At 38.8% G+C, this 12,886-nt stretch overlaps 1 protein-coding gene across 12 annotated transcripts in view; it reads left to right on the top strand.

Annotated features, from left to right (window-relative positions):
• DNM3 (dynamin 3) overlaps positions 1-12,886 on the top strand; it is a 183,812-nt gene that overhangs the window by 104,540 nt on the left and 66,386 nt on the right. For 9 of the 12 annotated variants that reach the window (XM_074906854.1, XM_074906852.1, XM_074906853.1 and 6 more), the window contains one exon: positions 11,262-11,371. The exons of the other annotated variants lie outside the window; for them this stretch is intronic. In XM_074906854.1, coding sequence (XP_074762955.1) covers positions 11,262-11,371 — 110 coding nt within the window. The remainder of the gene's footprint in view (positions 1-11,261; positions 11,372-12,886) is intronic. 12 annotated transcript variants of the gene reach the window in all.

Here is a 12,886-nt window from a genome sequence, read left to right as displayed (position 1 = left end):
AAACAGCATGGAATAAAAGAGGGTGTTAGGTATGAGTCAGAATAATGCTTGATTGTAGGAATCCAGGCAAGGGAGAACAGAAATTCTTTAAAGATGATGTTATTTTATACAGAGGAGAAATGACATATTTTAAAATGTCATAGCAAGAAAAGACAAGGTTTGATGTTAGTATGCATTGGAAGAGATACAGAGAAAAGTAGAAAAAACAATTAAAAATATTTAAAAATTGAGTAAGGATGTTATTTTGAAAAAGCAAAATAATATAACTGCAAGGTTCTTAATCTGGCAGTTACTGGAGACTCATCCACCATGCCAAAGTAAGGGAAATGCCTCCTCCTCCCAGGTGCTGATACTCTGAGAGACACTCTCATTATCCAGTTTTAGTGCTCATTGCTCTCAGCAATGATGATGGAGTCTCTGGTTGACTGAGCCTTCATAGCTGCTTCAGTGGAAATTAATCTGGCAGCCAGAAGTATCACAGATGTTGTCTCCTGACTTCAGTACCCCACTTCCCTCTGGTGCCTCTCGCACTGCACAGTGGCAGTCCTGCTTTGTTTGTAGGTCTTGGTTGCGGCAGTACATGATCTGACTCTTAGAAGAAGCCTCTAGCTGTTGCCTCCAATGTAGTGAAACTAATACCACATGACTGAAGTTTTGCTTTAAGTTTATGCTCGCAGAGTGTTTCACTAGCCTGTTTCTTAGCTGTGCGCTCTGTTCTAGCTGGCTGCAAAATGTAGCTTTAGATAATCTGTTACTGGACATGAGCATTGTCTGCTCTGTGCCTGCAGAACTGCCTTCAGTGCCAAGTATTTGACAGTCCCTAAGACTTTGGTGTAGGGGTATTACCCTGTTGCTCTGATTCAGCAAGGACAAAAAGGTAAGCATGTATGGAACTGACAAAGGTGATCTGTCAATAAATGAATCAAATTCTGCCATCACAGTAAAGGGCAGTGATGACACTTGAAAGTCATGGTTATTTCTGTTTTGATGATGTCTCATCCCTTCCAGAGGTGCTGCTCTAAGCTTGCCCAAACTGTGGTACTTCCTGCTGACATCTGTCCTAGTTTAACATCTGCCATGGTATTTAAAGGTAGTATGTGGCCAAGGCAGTAGAATTTGTCCCTCTGTTTTAGTTGTGTGTTGTTTAGGTATGCTGTAAGCTTGGCGTACTTTTCCCTTAGCATGACACTGAGACAGGACCTCAGTTTCCTGTATACTACTGCCAGCAAACAACCGAGCAGCACAATTAAATCAGCTAGCAACAAGTCGAGTGTCCTTCATGGTACATGCATTTGCACGTGAAAGAGCAACATACCCTTCTCAGGGAAGAGCTGGTTGTGGGTGAGCAACACTTGGCTGTTTTCATTTAAAATACAGGACCTGCAGATTGAAAACTGCCATGTTTAGCAGCTCTCCTACACACACTTTCCTCTGCATATAGTCCTAGTTGTAGGAGTCAGTAGTAAATTAACACTGCCTAGCACCTTGCAGTCACTGTTTTTTAATGACAGTAGCTTTAAAGAATGCTTTGTTGCATCTTTTTCTGCTGTCCTCTAGCTCTTGATTGTTCATGATAATTTCATGGTGTCTTGGATATTCTACTAACCTTGTTTTCCACATTCCCATGCCCATGTTTGCCAGGTTCCTTTTTCTGAGTTCAGGTATTGCTATGGGTTTGCTATAAATTCTGCAATCCCCACTTGCATTCAAGTACCTATTGGGGCAGATGATGCACATTGAGAAGTGACTTCTGTCTTTAGAGGGTTATAGTCTACAGACAACTTAAGGTCAGTTTGAGGAACAACTTTGCCTGTGAGCTTCAGGAGTGTTTCAGTCTGGGACAGTTCCATAGAAACAGTCTTCCTGATAGATGTTTCTAAGGAGGCTTCAATCTAATGGCTATTAATTTCCAGGGGCAGAGGGCTGCATATTTTACTGCACATCACCATAATTATTTTAGGATATTTTTTGTCATTCTGAGACACATTTCAAAACCCACTCCCTTGAAGATTTGATGGTATATGTCACTTAGCATTTGAAGGTAATGTTCTTGATATAAAGTAGAAATAGTGCTCGATGATTATGGTGTATTCAGTTTTCTTTGTTCATTTAATATAGGAATATCTCTAGGGCTATTTATTTTACAAAAAAACTCAAAAACCCAGAAATGTTGTTATGATAGAGTAAGCAGGTGGGTTTCTCACTCTTTTGTAACAATTCAACAGTTTGATGAAATTAAGAAACCAGAGTGTATTTATACTTATTACGTAGATCAAGGAAGATATCTTCAGACAGTTGTCTCAGAAGTTGTTTTCCATGATCCAAGTATCATGGCTTGTTTTTTAAAAAAAAATTTAAAACAGAGAAAGAAAAACTGAAATGTACCTTTCAAAAAAATGCTGCTATAAAAAAAAAGAAAGGAGGAGTGATGGGGGAGAAGACTTGACACCAGAAGCTCTGTCATAGTAGAGTTTCTCTCGGATGTCTGGAAAAAGTCTTATACTTCTGGGATGCTTTCCAAAATATTTTCAATGACCGTTGCCACAGGCGTGAACTTCTTAATGCATTTTGCAGTAATCTCCACCACAGTGAAACTGATTACTGTCTGAAAGCTTTTAATGATAACAAGCAAGTAGGGCAGCATAAAATGCCATGAACTAAGTTGTATGTGAGTGTTTTGTTGCATCTTCAGGAGTCTTGCAGAGACAGACGGGTTGCATCAGGAAAATCCTCCTTATTGTTTTTTACGTAATTATGTAATTGCATTTTGATTTATGTAGTTTTTATTTTGGTACAAAGGATATTTTTTTTTTCCACACATGCGTGTGCACACACACAAAGGATCTAGTGTCTCTCCAGATACTTCACTTGGTACCCAAAGAAAAGTATCTGGTGGCTTTCCTGAGTCTGAGCTTTTCTAGAATCCGTTTTATAGAAACTGAAATGGATTCAAAAGCTAGAATAGTTTTAAGAAATGCCTGTCCAGCAGAAAATAAGGGTACTGTGGCAAAGGTGTATCTTCTTCATGTACCTACCAAGGAATTGCATGAGGCTTATAAATGAGAGGCTCTCTTTTTATGTGCAAGTTAAGGATGTCCAGGAAGCTGAAAATACATTTAAACTTACTGGGTTTTTTCAATCTTAACTTAGTATTCCTAATGCAAGAGGTCATTAGAACCAGAAAGGTTCATCCCCCCAGACCATCACCTTCTCAGGATTGAAATCTGAGCTGCACTTCTATTCAAAGAGAATAGGTTTCAGGAATTACATTTTTCCTTTAAATAAAAAAAAATCCCACCACCAAAACACGTGTGTGTGTACATATGTAAAAAAGTATTTTTATACACACACATATATGATAGAGTACATATATATATATATATATATAAAATAAGTAAAACTGTAAACTGTATGAATGGAAATGTGTACCCAGCTGCAAAGTTGGATCTCTGAGGAACTGTTATGTCACTGTCACTCTGTGCCCTCTGCCAGCACAGACATGCTGCACTATCGCTCTGACAAACCACTGTGATTGTTGGATGATCTGCAGTACATGAATAATAACTTGAACACCCATAGAGAAAAACAAGCTGTCATAAGCAGGCTTCATTGCAGGGGATAAAAAGGTCAAAGGATACTTTTTTTTTCCCCCCTCTACCTTTGGAGCAGCCATTAGACACATCCAGCAGAATTTTTCCAGACTGTCAACTGGTTCATCAGTCAGGGCTTTCTCTCAATTTTAAATGCCAGCACCGCTTCAGTTCAGAGGAATTGCTGGCTTCTTTCCCAGACAAGATTTTCCAAATTCAAAATGACCTTTCAAGATCCTAACTAATAGGAGCTAAACAGAGATTTCCTCTTCATCAGCCCCTTTCTCAGATTGATCCCTTTAGTGACAGCACATCCCCATAGCACAGACCAGTGAAAGACCAACCCTTTCACTTGTGATAATAAACACCTCTTTTGAAGAGGGGCAATCTTAAATCATCTTGAATTTGTTATATATTCCAGAAAATTTAACACTTCTGTTTGATGCACTGATTATGTAAGGGCACAGGGAGTACCAGTCAAATAACGTGGGGTTTTGTTGTGGTTTCCTTTATTTTAATCCAGCCATTGAGTCTCTGCACTAATACAATGGGATGCCTGCTCAGACACCCCTTAGTACTGAGGGAAATGAGAAATGGACATGGGAAAGCTGTTTATCTGGGTACCATAACGTGGGGACTGCTGCGCAGGCAGGGACCACATGGAGCAAGCTTAGTGCCACAGTCTTGTTAACTCCTGCTTAAGGGCACAGCACTCCCCAAGGATTCTGGTTATTCGTTGGTGTGTGCTATGCCCATCCTCTCCTGCAGGCGAGGAGGAGTGATTCAGGGCTGCCCAGCTCTGAGCAGGTGGATTGTGAGGTTCTGCTCTAGGGTGTGCTGCGTGAATGCAAGCTGCAGTTCAGCTTCCTGTAAACCCTCAGCTAAAGTTGCACAGCTGAGCTGCAAAACAGTGGTGTAGAGACATCCTATATCGGTGTCCTGTGAAGTCTTGAAATGTAGCAGGATAGTAAACTCCTTTCAAGAAAGACACCAGTGACCATTTCATGAAAGGATGAAGTATTTCAAATACAAAGTTGTGAAGTCTTGTGGTTCTGTTCCTGGAGAAGCTTGGGCAGAAGGAAAGTGCAGAAACAAATATAATACCCCTTCTTACAAGATAAAAACACTGTGAGAAATGAGTAACACACTGTAAAATAAATGACAACACCGGACTAAAGACTGATTTAACATTAGGATCAGATTTAATCCAAAGAAACACCAGAGATATAACAGATCTCTTGAATTTTTTTAATAATGTATTGTGGGAAAAAGTACCAGAAGATTGGGAGAAAATGCAAAGTGCCAGGAGTATGCATAATTTCCTAGAAAATATACTACAAAAGCAAAATATAAAAAGATAGTAACTCAAACCTGAAATAGCTTAATTCTATCATTAGATCTCTGTTTTTCAATTGCAGTTTCAGGTTTGGCGTTTTCAGCTTTGATTTGTATAAGGAACTCATATTTCCACCATGGCAGAGTAACACAGAGGGAATCTAAGATTTGGTATTTGTTCTGTGCCATGCACTCCTTTGTTCTAACAGACTGTTTTACTGCACTAAACTGTTGTCATTTTTTTGTATTGAGATTTTCAATTTGGAGCTCTTGTGTTATTATTTAGCATTTTCCTGGAATTGTTTCTCTTATATGTTGCACAATGGGTCTTCTGTGTCTTTGTTGATACTTAATTATATATATGCCTATATGTTACAGCTCTCTAATATGACATACTGGATTATTCTTGTCAATATGGATACATGTAATAAAACAGCTCACTAGGTAACGTACATCTGTTGCAGTGTAGCACAGCTATAGAGTTCTGGCACTGGTGAGAGTGGAGCAGGAAGGGGAATGGTAGTGTAATCATGGAGACGTAATCCACCTACCTGTGGAGGAGTCTCAGGGAGAGAGAGAATAATTTTCATTTTTTGTCTGAAAACTTTCACTTGAGCACACAGGGAATCATTTGTATGTATCGGAGTGCTTCTTGATGCTCATGTGGCTGGCTTTATTGAAGAATCAGAATCTATGGTCGTTTGAATCTGGTTTCAGTGGTCAAAGAAAAGAAAGTCCTGGAAAAGCGCTTGGCTTCAGTGCTTTATTATCAACAGCTAAAGCCATGTAGGAGTTGATTGTAGAAGGCTGGAGAGAGAGGTGCATAGGTGGAAGAAACATGGTCTTCCCATCTGCAACTTACTAAGTATTATTTTGCTATGCTTTTCAATAAAATGTTAGAAAGTTGTGTGTACGTTGTTTTTCTGTTAAAGCAGCTCCTTAATTTTTTGGACGGTTTAGAATTATGTTTTCTACAGCTGTACCCAGGAGCATGTTCAGGCCTGAATCCCGCATTGCGAAGTTGTCTGTAATAAAATAACTTGCTTTGTTTTTCTTCAGAAGTCTGCAGTAATATGTATCTCATGCTTCATTTTTCAGAGTATGCTCTAAAGCCAAGTGTGGTAAAGCAGAGACCATTGTGGAAGACGCTGTGTGGCTTTCTGAACTAAGAGAGAAAAATAAACTGAAATAGAAACACAGTAAAATTCTCTTGGGTGTATTTAAAGTTAGAATATAGTTAACTCCTGGATATTGATTTCAATACTATAAAAGTTGCTATGAGACATCTTAATAGTTTGCATTTTCATCATATGCTCCAGAGTACATACTGGCAGTGAGAGCAGTTCCTAGGTGTAAACAAGTCTGAGCCTTTCCTTTTCAGGAGTAAACAGGCATAGTTTTAGCCCACCACCAGCATTTCCTGACATTTTTTTCTTCTTCTTTCTTCAATATAGATTGTTCTGGCTCAGCAGGTTCACAAGCCACTGCTTCTAGTGTCTGTTCCTGTCTGTAAAATGAAGGTAGTGATCCAGCTATCTATGGTAGTGCAGTACTGTAGAACAACTTCATTTTGGTATTTTCTGCCTCTGCTGCTTAACTGCTTTGCCAAATAGTTGCTCAGCTTTGGTGTTCCACCTACACATTTTAGCACCCTGATTTCAGGATACCTTAATGATGCCCTGCCATCACTAGCTGCTTGCAGAAACAAGGTCTAGCTTGATGCTTGTGAGCAGGGGAAGTATTAGGCCCGAGTTACTAATGTGGAAACAAATGCAGAGGGTAGTACCGTGTCAGTCTGGAAATCTAGTTGAGAGGCAGAAATGCCAACCTTTTAATCTGCTGTTCTCAAGCTTTAATTCAAAACTGTTCTTCCTCAGTTTATCATTTTACAGTAGTTCACTATTTTGCCTTATTAATGCATAAAACTAATGGCAGAGGCATTTAATGGATTTGCTATCAGTGCACAGTAATTGCTTGTGAGAGTTGTACTTTCAGTACAAAGTCATACACCTGGATGAATCCTGCTGTAAAACCAGCCTGTGTTTCAACTTTTCCAGTGTGTCCTGCACTTCCAATTGGGAGCTGGATTTCTTTGAACTTGTGGTCCCCACAATCAGCATAGACAGGTTTTGGTTGGTGCCATGACTCCCTGGTTGGAAATTGGTGTTCTAAAAAGCATTACAAAGTGGTGAGCAAACCGACTCAGTTCCCCGTGATGTAACTGAAAGTGTGACTAGGCTGGCACTCAGGCTCAGACCTGGCTTTCAGAATCTGAGCATCATATATTTGGCTTGTCCTGCATGAATTTTTGCTTCTGTTGCTCAGGTTATGAAGTGAGGAATGGAGTTCGTCCTGCATGCTGCTGTTGTGCAGTAGCCATCCTGAAGTAACAAAAATGTAACAAATCCACCTTTGATAGATGGAAAAAGCTAAAATAATTTAACAGTCTCTTTTCTTTGAAGTAAAGGAATTTTGTTCCCCTTATAATCCAGCTAGCTGACATTGTGTCCAAGGTTGTTTCTTCTGATGGAACCTACAAAGTTCCAAAAGCAGGGAATGATTTCTGCCCCTGGCTGAAAATGAAGTTCATTAGCTTGGAAAGGCTGGCTGAGACCTTGCTGGAGGGAAGGGAGCTGCTGTTGTATTTTTTGCATCCCTTAAGCCATTTTGGACTTCAGCAGTATTTATTTTTAGTACATTTAAACACTGCAGAAGGAAGGGGCAGTTGTAATATGGCATATTTACATCATGCTGTCAGTTCCTGGCAGCTTACTTGCCTGTCAGAGAACAGAACTAGTCCATTAAGGATGTGAGCGCTACTCATGCCCGCAAGTGGTGAAACATGGTCTCAAGGGTGGGAAGGCCTCCCCAAGCTAGCAGGTTGGTTTGTTTTTCTAAGGTGCATTATGGGGATTTTTTTTTTTCATGTCACAGAGAGAGGAATGGGCCATGCTACCTCCCACTTTTTTCTTCTCTTCTACTCTGTATAGGAAAAAAGAGAGGCAAAGTCTCTACATGAGATCAGCATGTGCTGGTTTTTCCCCTCATGTCACACTTAAGTTCTCTGCCCCATTATAAAAATAAAAATCTATAAATAAAAAAGAACAAGTGCTGAAGGGGGACAAACTGGACCCACAGTTATGTGCATGTTGTCACTTGTAGAAGTGTGCCTAGCCCCATTCCTCCCAGGGTTCATACATTCCCTGTTTCTTATGCTGTCAGCCTCTCAGGGTGGGAAACATGCACAGATAATCCTGGCTGGAGCTTATTTTTGCCCTGACATAACATAATATTAATTGACCTAAGGGTGAAATGATGTTGGACTCATCTGTTGTTGAATTAGCTCATGCTCCATTTATATTTATTTTTTTTCCTCTTTGTTTGAGGGGGGAAAAAAAGTAAGTTGCTATGTGTTTTGCTGCCACACTTCAATGTCACAGGAATACCTTTCTCCTGGAATTAAGCAGTATTTAAGTCTGATCTCTCATATGTGACATGCTGTCTGTTAGCTTCAAGCATAGGCACCCTATGATTTCCCTTTCTTGGAAATTGCTCTGTCTCAGCGTGTGGGTAGGAGGCCATGTAAATAAATACCAACCACTTCTTAGCCTTCAGTAGGCATTTCCTTTTTCCTAGTGGCTACAGAAGAAACACTTTCTCACAGTTTGGCATCATACATTTATAAAACTTTCCTGCTTGTGGAATTTTTGTTTAGACAATCAGATTCTTGGTATAGTTTTTTCATCAGTTCCTATTTTTACTCATCTGTGGTTGCTTGGTTTGCCAATAAATAGTGTCTGTCCGAACAAACACTTCATCAGAAACTTCTTAAATTTCTGGTAACTGAATAGTAAATCATTATAAGCATATTCTATAATAATGAAAAATAAGTTTTAAAGAATAAAAATTAATCTTACCTAGTTTTTTCTTCTTTATGATGGAATAAATAACATCTATATTACTCCCCAAAAGATTTTTTAATGAAATTGAAATAGAAAAGAAAGTATCTTGCATTACCATGCAGTCCAGCTTTCAGCTGAAAAAAATTATTTGCTTTTAACACAAAGTTTAATATGTGTTCTCCTGAGTTTATATGCTATGATATTTTTCAAGTGTGTGTCACTTTGTCATGACAGCAAAGCTACACATTGTTACCTTTTAAATACTACTAGAGCTATTTAGGACATTAGTTTTTAATATCAAACCAGATCATATCAATAAACCTCGGTGTTAGAGGACAGTGTACTTCTAATTTTTATATGTAAATATAAGTTATTTATTTGGTTTAATATTATTTATTTCCTTTTTTGTCAAATTATGAAATTACTTTGCTTAATTTTGTTTATCTCAGTAGTAATACTTACTGAATGTATGACAGTATACTCTTCCTTCAGAGAGTGCCCCAAAGGTTCAGAGAGTATATGTTCCCTGGAAGCAGAATATAGATATGAACTGTGATAAATAGCTATAGACTGGCACAGAACTAGATTCCTTCTTCGGAATTGTTGTTAGATAGAGAGTGAATAACGTGCATACGTATTATCTTCTGTGGGTAATAATTTCTAGGATGGCTCAGCTAGAGGCAGTTTGAAAATCCATCAAGTACTTTTTATGTAATACTCTCACACTGCATTTGATAACTCTTGTGTTCAACAAAACAAGACTTTTCCAGAAGGGCCTTTGAAATACGCTTTTTCGTCTACTGAGGCCTGTTATGAAGCTGTCTAGGAAAGTGAGCCATTGTTGGACACATTGCTGTATTTTTATAGTTTCACTCTTAGGTACATTCTCATCTGGTTTAGTTTTGCAGTCTTCTGAAGCTTAGCCAAGTTGAATTGCATCTGCCCTCGCAGTACCCACAGTACAGATGCCCACATCTCTGTCTAGCAAGAACTTCTAGTTCTGTGTAGTGGAAGTTACTTTTGTGTATTTCTTCTGGGAAATAAGTCCTAGTTTGTTTTGTCCCTTTTGCCCTGTTTTATGGCATGCAATAAACTATTATCACATGCATATTTCTTATTTGAGCCAACCACTCTAAGTGATGTCCCAGTTAGCAATTCTTCAGCAAGTGCAATGGATGCTAGACTTGACAGCTAGTTCTGATGGTGTCTAGACAGAGACGAGTCAGTTTTGCTTCATGTTGGCAGATAAGGAACTGTGAAGGAGTTCTAAGTTTTCCAACTTTGGTGATTTATTGAACTTCTGTAGAGTCATTGGGTAGCCATATTCAAGAGAACCCCACTTGGTATCTGCTGCACAAATTCCGGGGCATAAATCCTCTCCCCTCTCCACTGCTGCCATGGTAATGGCACCAGCCTTAACAGTACCTTAATAGCCTTTGAAAGGTGTTAATCTCTGTCCTGTGTTAGGACCCTTATCACCATTTTATTGTGATGTGCAAAACTGGTATGAGAATCCAAGTGTTGCCCCTTTTGTCTTTGGATTGCTTCTACTTAGCATCAGGTGTATTTGCAAAGCAAAATGGAGAGGTTTGCCCTGGTTTATCCTTCAGCAGGAGGACTTCAAGGAAGTTTAACACAGTGGGAACATCTGATAATCTCAGGGCTTTTTTGTTCTGTCATTATAAGGTGTTTTGAGAGTGGTACTAGTCCTTAATTTGGAGTGACAGGAAGCAAGAAACCTAGAAAAGGTGAAATAATATGATATTGCTGTAAATGAGGATGTGTTGTAAATGAGCGTTGTGATGAAAATGCAAAAGGAGTTGGGTACACAAAGCAAATAAATAATTCTTGCTGTTTGGAGAAACAAGCTGGTTAGATTAGAGTTGGTTTTGTTTGTATATGGTATATATAAAACCTTGATGATGGTATGATTTTGATTTGTATAATTTTTAAATTTATTTGTCACCAGAAGAATGAAAATTTATCCCTGGGAACATCAAATGCCACTGCTAAATAATTAATAATAGTAATTACAAGTAGAGATTAATTTTATGTCACAGGTTACTCCAGTCGCTATGCAGATAGGGTAGAAGAGTTCTGTATTGATTAAACATTTCCATTTTAGTTAAGTCTGACCCTTTTCTTTTTAGAATTTAGAGGAATGAAGAATAATAATTGTAGATGCTTATGTGTTTGAGTTGGAATTTTTTTATCAGGAAATGTTTTAAGAGGGTCAGTGAAAAACAGAGCTGCAATTGAGGTTTCATTTCTGTGGCAGGCATGTCTATGAAACATAAGCAGACATTTCATTTATGGATATTCCCTTACGATAATAAATGTACTGAAGGCATTACCAACTAAGCGGAGCTTGCTGAGATCAAGCTTCTTCAAAACTTCTCACACAGTGTTGTTGTAACCTGTTGTTTTTTTCTAGGAAAAGGAGAAAAAGTATATGCTTCCTTTGGACAACTTGAAAGTGCGAGATGTTGAAAAGAGTTTCATGTCTAGCAAACATATCTTTGCATTGTTTAACACGGAGCAGAGGTAAGAAAATGTGCTATTCTGCAGATATTTCTGTAAAATTATCTAGCTGAGCATTTTAATAACTGGGAATGCAGTTCTGGTATTTCCACTTTGTTGAGTTAAGAAACATCTTTATACCCTTAATATATCTGCTTCTTTGCTGTTGCATAATCATGGGATGAAAGGTTAGTGTCCTTCTAGCCACTCATGGAGTGAAACAGCTCCATGATTAGTCATCTAGTTCTTCTGTATGGCTGAATAATCACCTCCTGATCCTATTTTTGTTTTGTTTGGCAATCACCTAGGCTTACCAAAACATTCATGACTTCTATACCTTGTGACCAGATTGAACTGTTGTAAATCACAAAAGTGTAATTGCTTTTCACCATCTCCAGTGGAAAATCTTGCCTGTCTGTAATCTTGGGAGTCACTTTATTGTTTGTTTGGGTTTATATACTGTTGAATGGAGAACAAATGAGATTCCTCGGCTTCCCTTATGAATAGAATCTTTGCTTTGTAGTGTTTGCCTCATAGTTTTCCTTTCAGACTCCATCCTTTGATTTAAGTGGTATGGGTACTCTATGGAAGCCCACTCCTGATGCACAGCCAGTTCAGATTACTGTGCACAAATGAGTCAAGGAAACATGACAACACTTAGACATACGAATGATCTGTAAATTTTTTTTTTTTTTTACTGGAGAGTTGCATTCGCAGCTGTCTCAGTGGAATTGCATTTGAGCAGAGAAGGTGTAATTTCTCTAAGTTCCTTTTCAAGAAAATAAATTAATTGTAGTGGTAACATGGACAGATGCCCTTGTCGTCTTCTCTTCTGCTAAGTTCCTCTATATCCGCTCCCCCCTCACGTTGCCAAAGCTTGGCAATACATTCAGATGTTGCTCACAATGATGAGGGCTGGATGTGGCTCCCTGCAGAGCCAGCTGTTGTTGCTCCTGAACTGGCCAGAAATAGTCCTTTCAGAAGCAAGGAGTATTCCTCCCTCCTGCAAAGCAAAAGCAAAACACAGGATTTCTGGGCTGTCAGGCTTCTGCTAGCCCCAGAAACATGAGGACGCAATGTGAGTCTCGCTCTGAATTTACCCCATGAACACTTCGCCTACATCTGCAGAGATCTCAGCTAGCCTACATGTGGACATTGTCTGCCAGGAGATGCCCTTTGAAAGTATGTCACACACATACTTGCTGGGAATAGGATTTCAAACACTTGACCACTTGCATTTCTGGAGCACAGAAGAAAGCTTTGAAAAACTTTTAGCGTGTTTCAAAACATAAATGATCTTCAGATGCTGGAAATTAATCTAATTATGATTATTCTGCTGTAGATATATGTGAATCATCCTGACATTGCACGTATATCAGTCAGTCAAGAGAACTTTGTCCTGGTGGCTTAATATCAGCTGTACATATTAAGTTCCTTTTGTGAGAAATCTCTTAATTTTAGCTTGTTGTTTCTCCTTTGTTTTGGCTAATGACTTTTGAATATTTTCATCATTTATATATTAATCACTGAACTTCTGTG

The sequence above is a fragment of the Athene noctua genome, chromosome 5, assembly GCF_965140245.1.
Source record: "Athene noctua chromosome 5, bAthNoc1.hap1.1, whole genome shotgun sequence".
NCBI classification, from domain to species: domain Eukaryota; kingdom Metazoa; phylum Chordata; class Aves; order Strigiformes; family Strigidae; genus Athene; species Athene noctua.
Note: the sequence above shows the minus strand (reverse complement) of the source record. Positions and strands in the feature narration are given on the sequence as shown.